Source organism: Ixodes scapularis, unplaced genomic scaffold, assembly GCF_016920785.2.
Source record: "Ixodes scapularis isolate PalLabHiFi unplaced genomic scaffold, ASM1692078v2 ptg000320l_1___fragment_1__unscaffolded, whole genome shotgun sequence".
In the NCBI taxonomy this organism is placed as follows: domain Eukaryota; kingdom Metazoa; phylum Arthropoda; class Arachnida; order Ixodida; family Ixodidae; genus Ixodes; species Ixodes scapularis.
Genome location: NW_024609961.1, coordinates 657,697 through 678,460, shown reverse-complemented (window position 1 = coordinate 678,460; position 20,764 = coordinate 657,697). Strand labels below are relative to the sequence as shown.

At 44.5% G+C, this 20,764-nt stretch overlaps 1 protein-coding gene across 1 annotated transcript in view; it reads right to left on the bottom strand.

The window, feature by feature from the left end:
• Positions 1 to 403: 403 nt before the first annotated feature.
• Positions 404 to 20,764, bottom strand: part of LOC8050789 (cholesterol transporter ABCA5) — a 119,192-nt gene continuing 98,831 nt past the window's right edge. Inside the window, exons 25-30 of the mRNA XM_040213927.1 lie at positions 18,515 to 18,687; positions 15,667 to 15,742; positions 12,868 to 13,085; positions 11,290 to 11,525; positions 4,182 to 4,237; positions 404 to 541 (exon numbers count right to left, since the gene is read on the bottom strand). Of these exons, the coding sequence (XP_040069861.1) occupies positions 473 to 541; positions 4,182 to 4,237; positions 11,290 to 11,525; positions 12,868 to 13,085; positions 15,667 to 15,742; positions 18,515 to 18,687 (828 nt within the window). The 3' untranslated portion in view covers positions 404 to 472. The remainder of the gene's footprint in view (positions 542 to 4,181; positions 4,238 to 11,289; positions 11,526 to 12,867; positions 13,086 to 15,666; positions 15,743 to 18,514; positions 18,688 to 20,764) is intronic.

The following is a 20,764-nucleotide window of genomic DNA, read 5'->3' as shown; positions in this document are numbered from 1 at the left end:
CAGCAGTGGCCTTGTCTTCTTTTGTATTATTGTTTTTGTCATTTTTTCATGTGCACCCATATGTTGCATTTTTTGCCCCTCCTGCTTGGGCCAGAGAACTGGCCTGCAGTATTGTAAAATAAATAAAATAAATAAATAAAAAACGGTCCGAGGCAGAGCAAAACGACATCGCTCGATCTTCCTCACACCGCACCCAGAGCCTCAGGATGTCGCATTTTCATAACGTAACAATAGCCAATGGCGCCGGACTCCACACTAAGCACCAAAAGACAAGCGCCCGCAAGAAAATCAGAAGGTAGAGTCCCGATACTCTAAGGTTAGCTCATTTCGTGACCCTATAACTTGCTCCTCTGACAGGTTTGAAAGAGTTTTAAAAAATAGTGCTGCAAACAAAAAAGGGGGCTACAGTGCGCAGAGAGACCTTTATTACAAGATGAAGACACCAACACTCGATGAAAAACAGACACTGAGCTCATGCTTGTATGTGGCCGTCCTCGTCGCTTTGTCCGAGTTCCTGCTCTTTGGCGAATCCAAGGAACACCTGTTTCGTTGTAAAACAAACAGGGGGTCAGAAAGGTTTGAAAAAAAAATTGCGGTGGCTTAGCTCGGCTATGCCACAGGATATACGTAGCGTGAAAATATGCGCACAAAATGAGAGGCGCTATCAAGCGGCTCCGTTGCGGCGTCGGACTAGGCTACTGCGCAACAGAGGCGCACTGCTGGGCACGCGGCGGCGCCAGTGCATCTGCCGCGGCTATGACGTAACTTCTCTGGAATGTGCAGACCGGCGAGGCGCGCGCGGTGGCGGCGGCTCCGGCGCGCCAGCTGTGCGCCGTGTGACGTCACTGCTCCTCGCGCTTGCGCAGCACGGCTCTTTGAAAGCCACACGAAACTGCTCAACTTCGGCCAGTGTAGCTCACGCTACAAAAGGAAGCACCCCTAGCAGCACATTTCCTCGGCTCATACTTGGGGCAGTTCGGCGCAAGCTTGGAACAGAATTGAGCCAACTTGGTTCTAGCTCGCGACAGTCTGGGCCAAGCCTGGGCCGAGAAGTGTGCTATTTGGGACAGGACTTCTGAATTGATCCAGTCATAGTATAGTATAACTCTCAAAATTGTCACGCAATCACTACCCAGAACGACTGAACGTCCCTTTAGGTTTTTTCGTGGTACGGACTGGTCGGCGAGGTAAGAATGCTCAGAATGATGCGCAGAAAGTTGGGGCACAAGCGGGCTGGTCATTGTCGAACATAATTTACCGAAACCCCGAGATTAGGGAGAACGAAGGATAGCTATGTGTCTTAGACTTCTGTGACGTGTCGTCCCCTGGTTTTCCCTATGATGCCTTCATGAGCGGTTTGCTTAGGGTGGAGACATCTGGCCCTTTTGTCCCAGACATTTATTTTTCTTTTGTGTTCAGAAGCGTGTGAAACAGCGCGTCCATGCGCGCGTTTGTGGCGCTGACTGTGCCATGGCGACATTTTGTTTTCGTCGATGTCTTTGTATTTTACCCGTGAGCGCGTGCTGTCGGCATCGGGTTACAAAAGGTGGCATCATGCACCTAAACAGAAGGAGATTGAGGCATCTTAGTTTTCCCTAGTCTCGACGTTTTAGTCAATTATAAAACAATGGTTCTGTTTTGGGGAATTTTATACTTCGTGCTCTCCCGTAACATCGAAGACACTAGTTAAGCATCAATCTCCCAACAAGAGTACGCTCGGCGCGTTGTGCGGGGGATTTTAAGAGTTACCGACTGCCCAGTTATCGCAATTACTGTGAGGAAACCTGTCCAAGACCGGTTGAAATTATTTGCGACATATTGAATTCTGCATGATGGCAAATAAGTCCAGTACGTTTTTTTCTTTTTTTTTAAACAAATTGTTTATTGTTTATTCTTATTTTTCAGTGACCCACCAACAGCTTGACGCCTCCTTAGTGGTGCACTTATTCCTTCAGAAATGCAACGCTAAACACGATAAAAGCGAAACGTTAGGAAAAAACAATAGCCTCAACATACTGTCGAAAATTACGCTTTTCATCAAATATATCGAGGCTAGCATTCGCACAAATCTGTTCTAAATGGTTATAAGTCAGTTGTAGGCGTGTCATGGGTGCAGCATGGTAAAAGTCGATAGGATAAAACAAAGTATAAAGTCTACAAGACTGACGAGGAACGTGCAAATAGATGTGACTGAGTAGCTCTGGGGAATCAATTATACCATTTACAATCTTATACAAATATATCATTTCACGAATTGTTCTCCTGTTGTGCAACGAGTCTAACTTCACGAGTCCACAAATCCTCTCAGAACTATAGAAATAATTCGGTTGAAAATAACGATCAAACAAAACACGAACAAACCTACGTTGAACACTCTCAATTAAACCTGAATTTGTCACTCCAATATAGTTACAAACAACTGAGGCATATTCAACACGACTACGCACCAGTGAAGAAAACAAATGTAAAATACAAAGTGGTTTAGAAAAATTGCGTGTCACTTGTGTAATGGCTCCCAGCACTCTAAAGGAAGCATTCGTAATTGTGGTCACGTGATGGTTGAAATTAATTGCAGGATTCATAAAAACGCCTAGATCACGGATGACCTCAACGCGAGTAATATTGGTGGAATCTAATACACAGGGAAAACTCAGAATTTCACGCTTCCTAGAAAAGGACATAACTTTCGTCTTTGACTCATTTAAGAGTAGGTCATTTGAAAAACACCACGCCGAAATAGAATCTATATCGCGCGGAAGACATTCACAATCGTCAACCGTTTTAACCACTGTAAACAACTTAATATCATCAGCAAATAACAAAAACCGCATGTGTTTAATACAGGAAGTTAGATAATTTACAAAAACTAAAAACAGCAAAGGACCGAGGTTACTGCCTTGAGGAACCCCAGAAGTAGATAAAAAAAGGAGCCGATAATCGGCCGGATACTCGCACAAAGTTCAGCCGATGAGATAAGTAACTATCGAGGAGACGACAGTACTTAAGGGACAGACCGTAACTACAGAGTTTACTCAACAGTAATCGGTGATTAACTGTGTTAAAAGCTTTGCTCATATCAAAGCAGACTACATCCGCTCGTCCTGCGCTATGGACAGATGGTACAATCTGATGTAGGAAGGAACACAGGTTTGTTTCTGTGGAGCGGCCTTTCATGAAACCATGTTGCTCAGGAATAATCTTCCGACAAAAATATGCGTAAAGGCGGGTGTGCAAAACAATTTCATAAACTTTAGAAAAACTACAAAGGAGGGAGACTGGCCCATAGTTGTTAACCATGGATCGATCACCCGATTTCTGTAATGGAACAACAACAGAGCGCTTCCAAGGGGTAGGAAATGTTTCAGATGCAAGTGATAAGTTAAAGATATGAACCAAAACTGGACAAAGGAGTAAAGCACAACCTTTTACTATGAAGCTGGGAATTCCATCTATTCCCGTAGATAACTTTGCTTTCAATTTTTTTATTGCCTCCAGACTTCAGATTCATTAATTGCAGCAACAGTCAAAAAATCCGTGCAGTTTATATTTGAACTAGGCATTAGGCCATTATTTGTACTGAAAGAAGCACTAAAGTGGCACGCAAAAATATTAGCGACATCAACAGGGTCAGAGACGCAATCCTCATTATCTCGCAATGTGATCGTGGTAACATTCTCTCTGATGCTCTCTTTGACAAACTTCCACATACACTGTGGCTGTGTGCTGAATGACTGCTCGGCGATGTCAGCATGTTGTTGTTTATCTCGCTTAAACAATTGTTTCGCCTCTGCACGACATTGACTAAATCTCGTGTACCAAACGACAATGCCAGTTTTTTTGTACAGACGATGATAGTGTAGCTTGCGCCTTAAGCAATGTCTTAGTTCATTCGAGGACCATATGGGATAGTCACTTTTATGAGACACCCTCTTTGGTATAAAGAGTCGCATGCTTTCCTGGACAATAGTCGAAAGTGTGGAAGTTGATGATTCAACACACTGATCAGCTAGAACACTACTCCAGTCATAGTCCCGATGATATGATACAATGAATAGTAATCACCGTTGGAGTAGGAAAACCATGATTGTGAATGGAAAATTTGCTTGGCAAGTGGGAAGAAGAATAGTTAACTAGAGTTCGTTCTCGCAAATTATGCTGAACGTTGAGCATGCGAGACTCACCTGTTCCAAGGTCGTCTGGCTGAAGCTGAATTCTTCTATGGAAAACTTGACCTTGGCTGTAACCGCAGAAACAAGCGATGTATTGGATGTAAGATAATGAACTGCTACTTAGTTACAGTGTTCACTACCCGGGAGCGGGTGCCGCTACAGTCGGTGACAGCTTAAGAACGTGCGTGTTTTGAGCACCTTCTTATGTGTCCCAAGTTCGTGTGAGAGCAGCATTAGTCGACGAAAACGCCAAAGTCTGAATCACGGAGCTAGAAGGGAGAACATCGCATTTCCTAAGCTGCCAGATGCTATCGAGGAAACGGCTACACTGATATCATTACAAATGCAATAATATATTTCCATACAAAACAAAACGAAGGGAAAGCACGTAAAAATACATGTTTTCTGAGACGTATTTACTATATTTACCTACAAACAACTCCGTGCAAAACGTCGCAAAATATGTAAAAATGTGAGTCTTGAAGTGCAGTTCGCGAATATATAAAAACGATTTACTTAGCCATCATGGCAGGTTTGTGATTAACACAGAAACCCAAGTAATATCTCTAAAAGATATCAATATTGCACGTTAATATTAAAAAAAATATATTAATCTTTTATATATATATTTTTTTTTTAAATTTTACTGAACTCCTTGCAGTAACTTGAGCTAACTCGTAATCGCAAAATCTCGAGTAGCATAAGACCTTCTGAGAAAAATGACAACAAACCTTCACTCGAAGTGAGCTAGCTTGTCTTAGAAATTACAGAGAAGATGCAAGCGACCTGGTAAACTTTCAACATTGTAAAACCCAAGACTGCTGTAGAACCCGAGACTGTTCCCCCTTTCTTCTTCTTTTTTGTGTCCCAAGTCTCAGATTTTACAATGTTGTTAGCTTGTCTTCGTTATAGGGGCTTTGCTTCACGACGTCGGCTCCAAAGATATATTTTTTAACTCTTTAGAGTGTTTCTATGTGAGCTTATACTATGATGGTGCGAGTCATATTTTTATGCTTCTGTAAACACATATATCACAGCCCTTTTTCTTGGGAGGAACACTCAGCTGTATATGCCCGCCGAAGCTAATATTTCCCAGATATACAAATTAAGTTCCTTGTGGCGTGGGAATTACCTATGTTTCACTATCGTACTTGCACAGCGTGTATTCCCCATAAAATCACGCACGCAGTGATAATTGTTTTTTTTGTTTTTTTTGTTTTGTTTTGTTTTACAGTAGGGCTACAATATGTACATGGAATATTTAAAATTGCAATAAATTATTTTTGGACAAAACACACTGCAAAACAGATTAAGAAAACACGTTTTAAACACGCATTCACAAACTATTTCGCAGCACACAATTTTGAGCAAACTTTGTTAGATATAGGAAAATATGCATCTTGAGGTCACTTCCCGAATACATAAATAAAATTCGCACAACCGGCTATGTTTTGTTATGAATGTGAAAGTTAATTTTATTCTTTAAACTCCTCTTTAGAGTCTGCAATAACACTGACTAACTTGTGATGGGAAACATTAGATAATTTACAATTTCGCAAAGAAAAAAGGAATCAAAAGCTTTCACTCAAAGCAAGCCGAGACGACTTCGTTTCAGGGGTTCTACCGCACATTTCCAAAGGTTATAAACGTTACCCAGGACATTTATGTTAAAATGTAAAACATTTTATTCAGAAGCTAGCCAGTTTAACTGCGTCAGAAGTTACTTTTACCTGAAAAGCTAGAAGTAACTTCTTACGTCATTACATTAATTTATTACTTGTATTACTTTATTTAAGATTCACAAAAACAAAACTGTCCCATATTGAGAATGCTCTAGGCATAAAAAATCTTCAAAGTTTGTGTCACGCAAGTTTCTATGTAGACTTGCGACCTCCTTGCATATGACGAATTCCATAGGTGGGAAGTCTGAACGCCTTTCACAGGTTTCACCGCTGTCCAATCTGTTTGCTTTGCCGCACGAAACTCCCTAGCCTGCACCGCAGAAATGTCGAACATGCAGACATTTGCGACTTTTTCACGCAGAACTTCCACGCGGTCCTTGGCTTTAAGAATCGTTGGTCCGAGCGAAGATCTTAGGTTAGTCAGCGTTGCAGGATGTTTAAGAGCTCAAACGACTCAGTCACTAGCACTCTTTCCATGTCCGGTGGCTGAGAAGACCCATCTTACCGAAGAGTGCGGCTTCCGCGATAATTCGAGCTATAGGGACTGATTTTTGACGAAAATTATACCAGACGAAAATTATATCAGAAAAATTGGAAATAGTGATTGTCAACATAATCTTGTATTGCCTCTGTGGGCAGAAGGGCATGTGATGCGTCAAGCGTTGTACCATCGCTGATAACGGCAAAGCTTCGCGTGCCTTGCGTGGAGATGGCCACGCTTGTGACAATAAATAATTGAGGTGTTTTTGTTTCAATGAAAGCTCTACGCTTCGGATAGATAAATAACAGTCCAATTTTGGCGAAATCAAATTGGAACGTCACTCTCTTCGTTGGTAGATAGGTTCTTGTGTCAACGTATAAGTTCTTGCTGAACGTCACGAACGTAAGAATACCTTACATACTTCTCGCCCCAAGGTTAAAGCTCTCGCAGAAAGGCGAGAGTGTCCATCACTCTTTTTAATGAGCTCCCCAGTTTCCCACAATGCGAAAAAGACGTCTTCCTCCTCGTCAAGATGAAGCGACTCCAACGAGATGGTCTGCATCCTGGGGTACTTTTCGCAATCGCGTAGACTACGGTCGGCTTGTTGAGCAGCGCTGAGGCCGAGGCGCTTAAGGTCGTACTTGGTAAACGCCTTCCCTGGGGAATTCTAGATTGCCGTTAGAAGCAACCGAAAATTCTCGCAATAAATGCAGGCACACACCTTGTGCTCGGGACTTTTTTTTACCTATTTTAGCCCCAAGGCATACAAATTTGAGATGCCGAGTTCACGATGAGGACTGTCCTTCTTGAACAGCTGAAAGGCTTCTTTTCTGAGAGGTCATAAACCTTTTCGCGATTTTGTTCTTTTTGTCATTTATGACGGCTACGATGACGGCTATGATGACGTCCTTTTTGCTTGGGCTCTGGACAAAGTGTGTGAGGTCGTCGTGCGTGTAGTACTCAAGTGCAACCCTCACGTCTTTGGCATTCGCCTTTTTCCCTATGTAGGGATTGCGGGTTGTCCATGTGCCTCCTTTCCGCTTCAGTCTCCTTGTTACAGCTATCATGCAGGGAGTCGCTTCCGACACCAGACGCAGTATTAATTTCTTGGAGATTCTTTGTTGCAGAAGTGCGTACAAACGATTAGGCTCCTGATGGGAGCTGGATGGATTCAGTGCTTCGAGGAAAGGTTCGAACCACTCCGTATGGTGCTTACAACGGTCATCAGGGTTTTCATAGCGTAAACACTAAACAGCTTTCTTCTAAACGAAGAACTCACTAAAAATAATTTCTTCGTGTATGCTGCGGCCCTTATATCTTTATAATGGCTTTACGTGGTTTTAGTGGAGTTACTAAGGGACTAACAGCAAACAAGTTTTGATTCACTCCGAGAACAATTTCATCCGAATCCATGAAAGAAGAGTCAAATGTACTCAAGTTCTGGAGTGAAGCAATCTAATTCTGAATGCATCCGAAGCAATGCTTGCATAGAAGCTCAGATGTTTGTACAGTTAGTGGAGCCACTAGTTTTTCTAACCCCACTTTGTTGAGCTCCTCAACGGGCACAAGGTGCTTGCTGCCGTGCAATTTTTTTTCTTGTGTCTTCGTAGATAGCCTACACAAGAAAATCGCACGGTGCTAAATCTGTTGGCCACGAGTAAATTTCCTGCTGGGTTCAAAAATAAACGATATTCTTTGATACACTTCATAAAATGACCGTCTCCGTTGTCATGTTCTCTCCAAATGCTCATGTAAGAGTTTCTGAATGCCTCTCTCCAGGCTCCAAAAGTTTGGTTAGCGAGGTGAAACCAAAACAGCATAAAAACGTGTTAGTGGTTCCCAACTTTTATCTGTATTCATTCTATGTCTGTACTTTAAAATGGTAAGCCATGTTTGTTTTCCATCTCACAATGTTGAACACAAAAATAGCAACCACCCGGATACTACTCCCGTAGCCTTGTTTTTAGTGTTACTGACTTTTCTTGCGTGCGCGCTTCAGTTTCAAGGCGATCTGCTATCCATACAATTCGCAACCGCAGGCAGCAGTGGCGTACGCCGACACTTAATAGAAGATCCGAAAAGGGGGCGGGGGGGGGGGGGGGAGGGGAGAGTCCTTAGGATGCAATGAGAAAAGCAAAGATAAAACGAAGCTTGGGACAGTATTATGACAGTCTGAGAAGCGTATGCCGTCGCGAACGAGCTGGCCAGGAAGCACCATAATCTAACACCTTGAGATTAGGAAGTTGGTCGGTTCTCGTAGTATTGACGGAGTTCATCTTTGCGGGTGCTTGGCGGAGGATACTCGTTTTTGAAAGCGTGTCTAGTGCTGTAGGGGTTTAGCCTGTCAAGCCACGTCTGGTCAAATCTCGGAAGATTTCATGTTCTCTTTCCTTGCACGTCTCGTGTTTTGGTGGGGTTGAATAAACTTAGCTGTCCTTGAGATTTAGTATTATGTTGTCGGTTCTTTTTCATTGCTCATAGTACCAAGGTTTTCAGTAATTACGACTTCCTACGCTCTGCATTAGAGCAGCACTGTCGTACAGACCATGTCGGTTCCAGAGAATATCTCTTTGGAGACGACGTCGTGCGACAAAGCTCCTATAACGAAGACAAGTTAGCTCGATCAATTAGAGTGAAGGTTTGTTGTCGCTTTTCCCAATTGGAGATCATATGCTACTCAATATTTTGCCATCGCAAGTTAGTTCAAGATGCTTCAAGGAGTTAAGGAAAATTTAAAAGAAACAAAAGATGAAGGTCTTTTTTAAACAACGACGTGCACTTTTTTTGCTTTTAGATTACGTTTTTGCATTGATAACAAAACTACAGTGACGGCTCAGCAAATCTTTATATACTCATAAGCTGCATTTGAAGACGCACATTTGGATATAGTTTGCGATGTTTTGCATAAAGTATTTTTGTTGATAAACAAATTGCGAATGTGTTACTAAAGCGTTTTTTTTGTGTGTGTGTGTGTGTGTTTGGTCATTATCTTTCCCATTTAAATATAATAGTAAAAATTTTAATATTCCGGGTGCATGTTTTACACTGTGTATAAAATAAACGAAAAATAATTAACTACGTGTCTGCTTTTGTGCGACAATGGCGGCTGTGCAAATTACAATAGCGAAATCTCGACATCGTTTGCGCCTCGAGATTCTTAATTTTATCTTTGGAAAAAATTTAGCTGCGGCATTCACATATAGCTGAAGGTTCCTCCCAAAAACATGGCTTTTACATATATTTCTTACTGAATTATAAAAAAAAAAAAATGACCCGGAAAGTCATTGTACGATCTGACCTTTTAGTTCATTGACGCCTTAAGCAATTTAGGTTTATGATCATACACGAAGTCTAGAGATTACCTGCGGAAAAGGCTCCTGTATAAAATGTAATGATTTTTTGGTCTTTAAAAACAAATAAACTCCTCCCCTAGAAAAAGATTGTTTTTATAGGACGGGAGTAGAACACGTGTGTCAGAATGTGAGCTTTCCCCGAAAAACATTACTTTTTTTTGCAAAATATCATCTCGACACAGACATGATTTTGAGTTAAGGGTACTTCTGGTATTTCGGCATGTCGACCCAAATAATAGCACGCGCATGTCACAAAACAACCACCCAGAAATAGCAAGAAAAAGACAAAAAACAAATTGCAGCAATATTTACGTTGCAAGACCTATTTTCGAGAAAGAAGCGATTTCAAAACGTGCCCCTGTTTCGGCCCGTCGTCCCGAATTTAAAGTACGAAACAGAGCACGTCGTTTTTCGCTCTTCCTCGCGTGAGTTGAAACATGGTGGCGCCAGTGTGCAGGGAGCCCTTGGACACTTCAGGTCCTGCACTAGACTTTGGGTTTTCCAGCATTTGCAGGATCAAATTTACAAGTTGTTTCCGTGGAAGCGTCGCTTATGGCGCTGTAAGACGTAATTCACTCTTATGATGAACGAATGAAGCGCAAAAAATTTAGTTAATATTCCTGGACCGGAAGTGCGCCAGGGTTACTCGAGAGATCGCGCCACTGAGTTTGTCGCCAAACAAAAAAGCGGGGAGAATACTCAAAATGACTCTTGCGACCTAAATATAGCGCTAATAGATTTTGCTTTCGGGGAAAGTTTGTTTTGTGGCGTACGTATTCAACCGTATGTACTCGAGTAACAGAGGCGCACTGCTTACGAACAAAGCCCGTGAGTCCGCTTTTCCGCAAAGCACTCGAGTAGCCAATCACCGCAACTGACAGACTAATGCCAGCGACTTACAAAACGGAGATTACGTCCTCACGTGAAAATGCTATCTGAGCAGATTGTTTTGTTCTGGAGTCTTGACCCCGTTATAAGGCTACATTATTTCGCTATTTCTTTTTTTTTTTTTTTTTACGCTGAACTGCGATGGTTGGTGGTATGAGGTTTTTTTGTTTTTTTTTTATGAAAGTAGACGCGAGAACCTTGTCCATGAGGGGTGCGCTTCTTACCCGAGTGTCTGTTTGCGTTATATGTTTCTGCTCATATATGCAATCATTCTTGTATCTTTTGCATTTTGCATTATTAGTTATATTGATAGGTATTATCAATATTGGTGTTATCGGGAAGATGCCGATCACTACGTTCTCTTTTGAAGCTTTTTGTTTAATGCATTTTTTTTGTTTATTTATGTACCTATGTGAACTGTAAGGAACGAGTGTCTCGTCACGATTCTTAGCCTTTTACACTAGCCCCTCCTTCGTACCCTATCCGAAAAGCAAAACCAACTAAGAAACGAATAGTCATATAAATATAAAATACGGTATCTAGGCACTTTAAACACTGTATCTATGGGCACTTCAATGTCTCTTTAACATGTTTTCTACCTCACTTCTATAGTCGTTGGGCTTCAGCCAGTAAAACAAAAAAACTCTCAAAACGTTTCTTTTTTTAATTTCTTTTGTTTAATGTTGGGGCAACTGGAACACGGCCGGGAAACTCACCGTCATCCATGGCCACGAACACGTTGGCAAGCGAAGTTACGCCGGCCTGGGGAATGTCGTACGTGAGCCTGTCCTGGAATCCCTCCCGGAGCTTGGCCATCGGGAAGACGTCCTTGATGTACGTCTTCAGGTTGCCCAGGTTCTTCTCCCAGGCGCCGTCTCGCCGCTGCATCTTGATGTCCAGCGTGTATCCGGCTCCGTACCTGTTCTTCAGGTGCTGGGTCGAGCCGAGGCACCTGCACGGGTTGCACACTGTTCGTGCTCTCGTGTTGTACTAAACGGCTCAACCTAGGTTCACAAACTTGCATTGCGTTGCCTCCTTCTAATTAAAACGGCAATCCAGCTGCACCTCCAGTTACTTAAATGCAATACAAATATTTTCAACTGATGAAATGAGAGCAAGTTGAGAAACAGGATATTGCTGAGTGACGCGCAGACAAAAACTGCAAGGCCGCGTCGGTGACTCTAAAGCAAAGCGCCCGCCCACGGATCCCCAGGTGGCGGGTTTGAATCCCGGCAGAGGTGCCTGGAATTCGGCGGAGGCTCATTGCAAAGAAGGAGCCGTGTAACCTAGCTTTGAGTTTCATGTCAAACTATCTCCGGGTGCTCTAAATTAATCCTCAGTCCCCTGCTGGGACGTGCCAAATACCCGTAATTGGATCAACCCGTAAAACCCCCAAAATTAATAAAAACTGCAAAAAAAAAAAAAAGCAGGTCGCGGATTCGCTTTTTTACTACGTGAGGAAAGCGAACCTGACATAACCACATCTACGTAATCTCACCCCATCAAACCTCCCATCCCCCATCACCGTCAGGTAAAATGATGCTACACAAGCTAGCTTAATTTGTATCATTCTACTACTATACTACCAATATACTGGATACACGCGTATCGTAAACAGCAGTTAAGTGTGGCCGAGGTCAGACTTAAAGGGGCAGTGCAAAGATTTTCGGACTTCGGTCAAAGATTTCTGGAAGTTGCCCCCTGACACTTCTGAAGTAAAGAACAGAAAACCGATTTCGCCTGCGTGTCCTAGTTTTTGCGTAAAAAAAAGATAAAGATTGGTATTTCGGGCACCCCTCAACTCACTCCCAGTCTTCAGGGTCACACCTGGTCGCACTCCCAGTGACGTCATTCGGAGTGCCGTGTAGCTTCCCGTGTGCTATCTCGGAGGACGCTTCCCCTCCCTCTCCCTGCGTACATTAGCGGGCGCTATGCTGCGGCTTAGAGCCGAGCGAGGTCACGTAATCTTTCCGCCGTAGTTCCTTCGACTGCCACTTGGGGCTGCAGGTGGGGGAAAAAGCTCGACTTTTGCTTCGCGATTATGCAGCGGAATCGCGACATTTTTAATGAAGGAAGTCTTTTCTCTATCCTCTGGGACACGATAAACAACGTAAAAGTGACGAGATGCAAATGATTTTAATCATAAAATCGTTGCACCGCCCCTTTAACTGTCGTTCAGGATGCCCGTGGAGCTAGAGTTTAAGTCGTTAAATACACCAGTCGGAGATGCGATCCAGCTGCAGCGTCTGGACAGTCTCCACCTACCGTAGCTCCCAACCTACGCATACACCTACCTGAGTGCACCACGGACCATGATGCCCACTTTGGTGCAGAGGGCGTCCGCTTCCTCCATGGAGTGCGTGGTGAGCAGCGCCCCCCTGTCGCCCCCCTGGGGGAACGTCGAGCATATGGTGTCCCACAGCAAGCGTTTGGACTGGGGGTCCATGCCTGTCGACGGCTCGTCCAGCAGCACGACGCGTGGCTTGCACAGCATGCTGATGGCGTAGCTCAGCTGCAATTAGGCAAACCTCTCTCATCAAAGGCAACGAGTGGTGCACCATTGTGTGTCTCGTGAAAAACTGGTCTTTGTGAGGCGTATTCTTCGTTTGAAGTATTCGCGACAACTTCGTGCGTGTGTGGAGTGAGCGTCTGCAGCGCTCTTCCGCTGGAACGGATGCAAACGCAGCAGAAAAACACAACAAAAAAGTTTCAAGTGGCAGCAGAAAAAAAAAAACTTCTTTGAAAACGAAGATTAGATCAAGGCACAATATTTTGCTTTACAAACAGCTAACCCGCTGAATGCCCGCTGAGAAGCAGGTGCACGCATTTTACAGCGAAGCTGTACATCACTCGTTGGTCGGGTTTCTTCGTGTCCGTTGACAGGACTGTAGTCGACTGTTAAAATAGTCGACAGAAAACAATCGCGTGCGTGTTATCACAGTTCTTGTGCGCATTATATCTTATCATGTTGTTTTGACACTTGGGGATAAGCGCGTAGCGTTCCCCGCCTGCGTTTTGCGGTAAAGATTGATTTTGCGTAAGTTGCCGCGGCAAGGGCGGAGTATGAAGTGCGGAGTGATGTCATTAGTCCTGCTAACAACACGAAGCGCGTAGCGCTCCCCGCATGCGTTTCGCGGTAAATATTTAGGTTTCATAAGCTGCTGCGGCAGCGGCAGCGTACAAAGTCTTTCATATATAAAAAAGAAGTTTTGATACAGTGCGTTTACTTTTCTTTCGTCAATCATTTGGTACAGATCCTTTTGGTCTTTACAAATATGAACTGCCACTTGCGTCTTAAGCGACTTCCGGTCACGCCGTTTGTGCAAGCCTGTTGAGCTTGCTATTTCACCAGTGCATAAATGATGCATGTACATACATGTCCGCGTAGCATAAATGCTTCACAGACAACAAAGTTAGAGATTTAACGAGGGCCTTCGGCTGTACAATATTACATCCTGGATGAGGCAAGCTGGTTTACAAGAATACTCGAAACATTTTAACAGATCTCGCACTCCTTCGTTCTTTTGGCGTTCACCTGGAGAATTGGTGGTTGAACGTGTCATCTACTTTTCAAGCAGCGGTGATAAGGGGGCCTTCGTTCATTCTTTTTATAAACCGGAAGTTCTCTGGGACGTCAAAGACTAGAGCAATACCTGGTGGAGCTTGCTATAAGGAAGTGTCTACAGTGCAGTGGGCAATCGTTGCCGGAGATACTCCAGCTTCGCTGTCCAACCTCCTTCACAGCGTAGATTTTTAACATCAGTTTTAGAGTGGATCGCGTCTTTTCATTAGTGTAATATTTTGGCAGTGCTCGTATCTTGTCTTCCAAAATCGATATCAGTCATTTACTTTGGTTTCAATTTTGACCTAAGTTTTCCTTTCAAGGTGGACACTATATTTTGTTTTATATTATGTGTGAATTAAAACCGAAGCTACAAGCACGAGCATGTAACCATTTGATGTTACCCTGAACGACGCTAGCACTGCAGAAGCGCGCGTGCTTGGCAGGGACGCTAAAAGTCTGCAGCTTACTCTTGTAAATTCGGTTGTGCTCGCAGTGAAGGTCAAACGAAGCATAGGATCGGGGGATATGCGTTGCGCTTTATTCAAATATAATTCAAATTGATTTCCTCGTATTGATTCGGTATAAGACGAAGACGTAAACCAAGATGCAGATGACCTTTGTTGTGTACGCTGAATCTTTCTGCTGGCGGGGTGCAGAGGTAGGAACTAGTGCACACCGTATCACAATGGTAAGCAAGGGGAGACAATTCCTCTATACCCCCTGGGCAATGAAGTTTGGTTCGACAAGTGGCGCCATCTAATTTGGGATTTTTGTAACTCTGAGACAGCCCGCGGCCGCAATCATTGGAGCCGATCTCGAGCTCGAACGTCCGAATGCCTTGCCGAACTCTGACGCAGACCTCGTATCCAATCGATCGGTGCTTAGGCCTTCCCAAAGCTACCCATTTTGGCTATTAGACGCGCTGACTAGCAGCTGGCCAAAGCGCATCCTGTTCATTGCCATAAGTTCATTGCTAGGGAGTAAGCACCTCGTAAAAAGTTCACCTTCTTTAGTTAAATCTAGGGCAAAAACAGCGGGGCCCAAGCATATAGCTATGACACCCCCGATAGTTAACCGTAGAATCGGAGACGAACGGACGATACGGAGACAAACGCATACGTCTCCGGTTTGAATCGTGTGTAACATTAACCAGCTCGCCTGCTTAAAACTTGTGTCTTCAGTACAGCAATGACATGGCAAAGAAACATTCGTTTCAATTATGACTTTTCGTTCTAGAAAAGCGGGACATACATACGAATTAGTGTCACTATTTAGGTGTTTCTGAAGTCAGATAGGTATTAATTTTACGGCTTTGTCTTAATGAAGCCAAAACCTTGCATAGTGCACCTGTTTGTAATCCGGCGCAAGAGCGATGTGCCCTACATAGTTGTAGCGCGTCGGAACTTAAGGCATAAAGATATTAATGACCATAACAAGTACAGGCGGTGAGGTTTGGTAGAAACACAAGTTTCTTCCTGGCATTATGTCTCCTGAAAAATTCGCAGCTCGATCATAGCTGAACACCAACCTTCCGCTTCGTTCCGCCGGAGAGTTGTTTCGCTCGCTTTCCAGCGTGTTCTTGAATATTCAGCTTCTCCATTAACCTGAAACAAGCAAGGGAACACAGCTTAATTATTATTTACTTTTAAACCAAACGTTCAATTCGCTTTCGTATGTTTATGCCATTGTATATGACATTGTCATACCGAAATCAAAAGCAGGATAAGGTCACATCCGGATAGCAACAACTTGTTGTTCTCTAATCAGCAGGGTTTTTGTAAGAATCTTTCGTGTATTACCCAACTGTTTGAACTTACAGCTGATATGCATACTAATCGGCATTCTTTCAAACAAACAAGCGCAGTCTTCAAAGACTTTTAAAAATACATCGGCCGGGTCCCCCCCCCCCCCCCCCCCAATAAGAGATTAATATCCAGACTCACATATCGAAACGTCAACAGTAACATTGTCTCCTGGACTCAAGCATACCTGTCACATCGTGCTCAATATGTGTTCGTCGATAATGCACTACCCTTCCTCAGGATTTCGCCTCTGGCGTCCCTCATGGTCATGTTCTAGGGCCGCTACACTTTAAAAAAAGCCAGTGCTTGTACTTTCCCGCACAACACTCGGAGGGCCAATCACCTCAACATATGGAGGCAGCTAAGCGATTGACGATGCCGAAACATATGTTTGGACCCGAAAAAATTAAAGCCGTTTACAACTCCCTGTAACACCGAATTAGAGCGCAGCTCTTGAGGAGGAGGAGGGAAGGGCACTGAGGGTCACGTGTTCTCGGGGGGGGGGGGGGGGGGCGTCGCGTGACCTCGGGGAGGGTCACGCGACCCCCCCTGAGGACACATGAACCGCGGAGGTCACTTGACTGCCAAGGTCACGTGGGGGGTCACGTGACCTCGGGGGGTTACGCGACCCCTCCCCTCCCGAGGTCACGTGACCCTCCCCCCCCCCCCCGGAGGCCACTTTGCGCCCAAGGTGACGTGACCCCCTCCCCAAGGTCCCGTGGGGGGTCACGTCACCTGGGGGGGTCACATGAGACATCGGGGGGCCACGTGACCCCCAGAGAAATTTTTCCGCTAGATTTAGCGGGGAAATTTTTCGGCTAAATTTAGCGGGGAAATTTTTCCGCTGATTTAGCGGGGAAATTTTTCCGCTAGATTTAGCGGGGAAATTTTTCTGCTAGATTTAGCGGGGAAATTTTTCCGCTAGTTTTAGCGGGGAAATTTTTCCGCTAGGTGTAGCGGGGAAATTCTCCCGCTAGATTTAGCGGGGAAATTTTTCCGTTAGATTTGGCGGGGAAATTTACCCATAATGCACCGCGCGGTTACGCCGACGTCGACGGCGACGCCGCTCAATCCGGAAACGGGCACCTAAAAGCTGCGCTCTAAAACGCAGTCAGAGAGAGTTGTGACATTAAGCAATACAAGCGTGACGTTGTGCATTGCTTAATGTCACAACTCAGACCACGTTTTTTGGTCTAACATATGTTTTGGCTTCGCCATTCGCTGAGCTGCCTCCGTAAGTTGCGTTGACTGGCTCTCTGACTGCAATGCGGGGAAGTAGACGCACTGGCTTTTTTCAGAGTACATTTCCTAATTTATAAACACTATCATTTCTGTTCATTATCAAATAGAATTAGATTATAGGCTTATGCCCTTGTGCTCCATCGAAATATTTCTTCCCTTGATGACTGCATAGCCTTGTAACAAGATCTTGAAGCATTAACAACTTGGTGTCAATCATGGCGCTTGACCATCAATCAGGATGAATTCAAATTAATGTGATTCAACAATGTTAGGTTTTCATATTCTATTTTATCTGGTGACATTGAGTGACTGAACACATCTAAATGTTTAGGAGTGTACCTCTCCGAGGATTTATCATGGAAAAGTCACGTCAACTGCAACTTTTCTTAATCTAACAAAACATTCGGATTTTTAAGAAGGCATACTTTTCCTGCGAATTCCTTTGTTAAACATTTTAGCTTATATTACTCTAGTCAAAACTAAGCTGGAGTATACAGAACCCATTCTTTTAAAACCAACAGATTTCAATGCTCACTGCTCCCATTATGCATATTAGATGGTAATAGCCTGCCCTCAAGCTTGGTAACTGGCAGTATTTACAAATTTTTTTCACGCAATGTTTCTAAAATGTTCGAATAATGTTTACATACTGTTTCTAGACGTTTTTTTTTCGTTTTTGCTGTGTTTTTTTTATTATTGTTATTGTAGAATATTGAATTGCACGCCCTCTATTGTAATGCCTTTCTCAAAAAAAAAAATTAAGGCGATAAAATTCAATGAAATGAAACGAAATAAAGTTGGGTACGTTACTGCTAACAACTTTCAAGACACTTTTGCAAGATGCACTTCAGGCCAACAAGATATCTGTTATTGGCATAAGTAGATGCTCGCCTTGAGCATAAAAAAGGTGATAACGGATTCAATCTTTGAAGCCAGTAAGATTGACCTCAAGGCATCTTAAGCAACTGGCAACAAAGAACATGTCGGTGAGCAGGTGAAATTTTTGAAAATTTCTCGGCTGTCCAGGGAGTGACGAACCGGCTCCAAGTATACACCTTTTTTGGTGGACCATTGCGATATTTTTTGCAGCATTCTCTCACTTTGAGCAGTTCGGTTCAATTAGGTGACCTTTGTTATAATTTTTTAGTTTCCAGCGTGAGGCTTAAATTTCCCCCGAATCTTGGACACGAAAAAGCGATTGGGAACAAGCAGGTGTGGTCGAAAAACCTCGTAAGGCCCTCAAAAAACTTGTTTACGCGAAACAAATGAGCCATGCTGGTTGCTGTAGACAGATCATACCTGTGGCGTCTGCGGCCTTAGCTCGGTGCTTACCACGCAGTGGCGGGGCCGATCTCTTGGGACTTGATTCCCCTGAGAGCACCGAAGAGGTGCAGGTGCTCCTGAAGGGTGAGGTTGTTCCAGAGGGCGTCGTGTTGGGGACAATAGCCCAGCATCTTGAACGCCTGGCACATGTTGGACGTGATCTCGAAACCGCCCACGGCCACCTGGGATACAAAGGGGATCAAGAAAACGGTAGTAATTTGCCAGAATAACGTGAGATTTCTAGGAATAAATGTAACTCCTGGAGCATTATCTGGTCATCAGCCATTATAATGTGCCATACTGCTCATTGTAAAGACCTCCACACACACTAAAACGCCTGATGCTCAGCTACCTCACCACAGAGCGTATGAAGGGTCAATCTGTCTTATAATAATTCTGCTATTCCTATGTGTAGACAGCCGGAAGTTAGTCAGCCTCAGGGGGCGTCTGGTGTCACAGCTGCAGATGAGAGATGGAGCCAGCGTGGTACGACCGCGTCGGGTGTCTTTAACGTGCACGACGCAGTAGTGATACACGACCGCACGCCGGTACGATGCTCATCCAGATTGAAACGGGCGGGGGTGGGGAGTCGCAGCGACAGCTCCGACACGTCACGGCGAAGTTGCTGGGCATCGGTGTCGCGTTCGCGCACCGTGGGGTCTTGACGGCGAAGCCTCTCGGCTTCGTTTTAACGGGCATACACCTCACTGTTCTCCCAGCGGCGAATGACGAGACGCGTGAGTGAGTCTTTCAGCGTCTCACAACAAGCTCGACGGTAGCACGCGGCGACGCCAACACACACGCGTCTGCCGTTTGGCGCCCTACTCCCGTCAAGGTTCAGCGCGGTCACCACTTGGGCGGCTCAAGGACCACTAACGACGGACCCACTAACGACGCCACGAAGTCTTGTCTTCTACGTGGTATCGGAAGGGTGGATACGGCTGAACACTTGTCAATGGGTGGCGGCTTGCGCCACGAAGACAAAGCTTTCAAACTCAACAATTAACTCCAATTACATCCGGAATAAATTAGGAAGGGTAAAGAAACTTCCCGACGTCACGCCAACTGTGGCCATCTAGCGGGTGCTACTCGAGACCCAGACGCACATCTGTGTTTCAAATGGCCCTTTAAGGGACCATGAAACGATTCTGAAATCGAATTTCATCCACCGAACGTTGTAAAAGGTGTGAAAAGAAACCCAAAAACACAAATATAAAGAACCAAAAAAAGTTTTCGCTATGGAGCTTTCAAAACAAAACCGGACTCTTTTGCGCCTCCTTTCCTTCGAAAGCTCTTTACGGCGATGTATATCCGCAGAACCGCAGCACGTCAGCTGAATTTATGTCACCTATTGGGTAAGAGCCTACTTCACCAGCATCGTGATCATAAGCAATAAATATCCGGCGAATGTTTCCTAAAAGTTTTGTTAAATAATATTCAGATCCACATTTTGTAACATAATTAGAGATGTGACGAAAATTGCCCAATTTGATGGATGGATGGATGGATGGATGGATGAATCCGGCTGAGCCCTTTGGATCGGACGGTAGCTTACGCCGCCTAGCCATCTTGTGCTGAGAGCCAAGCGCCATCTATCATGTGGTAAACGAAGCAAGAGAAAGACCCTACTGCGCCTGCGCAGTAAACCGACGAGCGTCGTCTGCTGAACGGGTTTGCTCCTGGCCGCGCTTTCTTCGCAGGGAAGACTTTCGTTTTCTGGCTGTTCGAGTAGTGTTTACATTGTTTGTGATCGATCTCTCGTTGGCTAGCAGAAAGGCTGTAGTGTATTGAAGTATCCGAATTATAGTTTCTGCAGTCCGGTGGTTAAAAAGAAACAGTTGCAGTTTTACCACTTGCCACTCGATGAACCATGTCGAAGCACTTGGTGCAGGCTCATCGGTTTGAGGGACCCCGGGTCTACGGTCATTCGTGTATGCTCGGAACATTTTAACGCCGAGCGTGATTTCAGCCACACTCACAGTGTTCTCTGCGAATGCAGGCAGGTTCCAAAAGCCCTCCGCCTGAAACCCGATACGATTCCGGAGCTTCGGCTACCGTCGCCCCCCGAACAGGAGAGACTCGCCAAGCGTCAAAGGACCACGGTGAGTCACATCGCGAGCATCAAACAAATTTCACCATGTGGTGAATAACGAGTGCTTTAAGTGTAGACAACTCCACTGTTAACGAACAGTACAATATGCATGCGCTAAATTACTGTCGAGCCATTCGGACCCGCAACCTTGGAACAGGCACACCGGC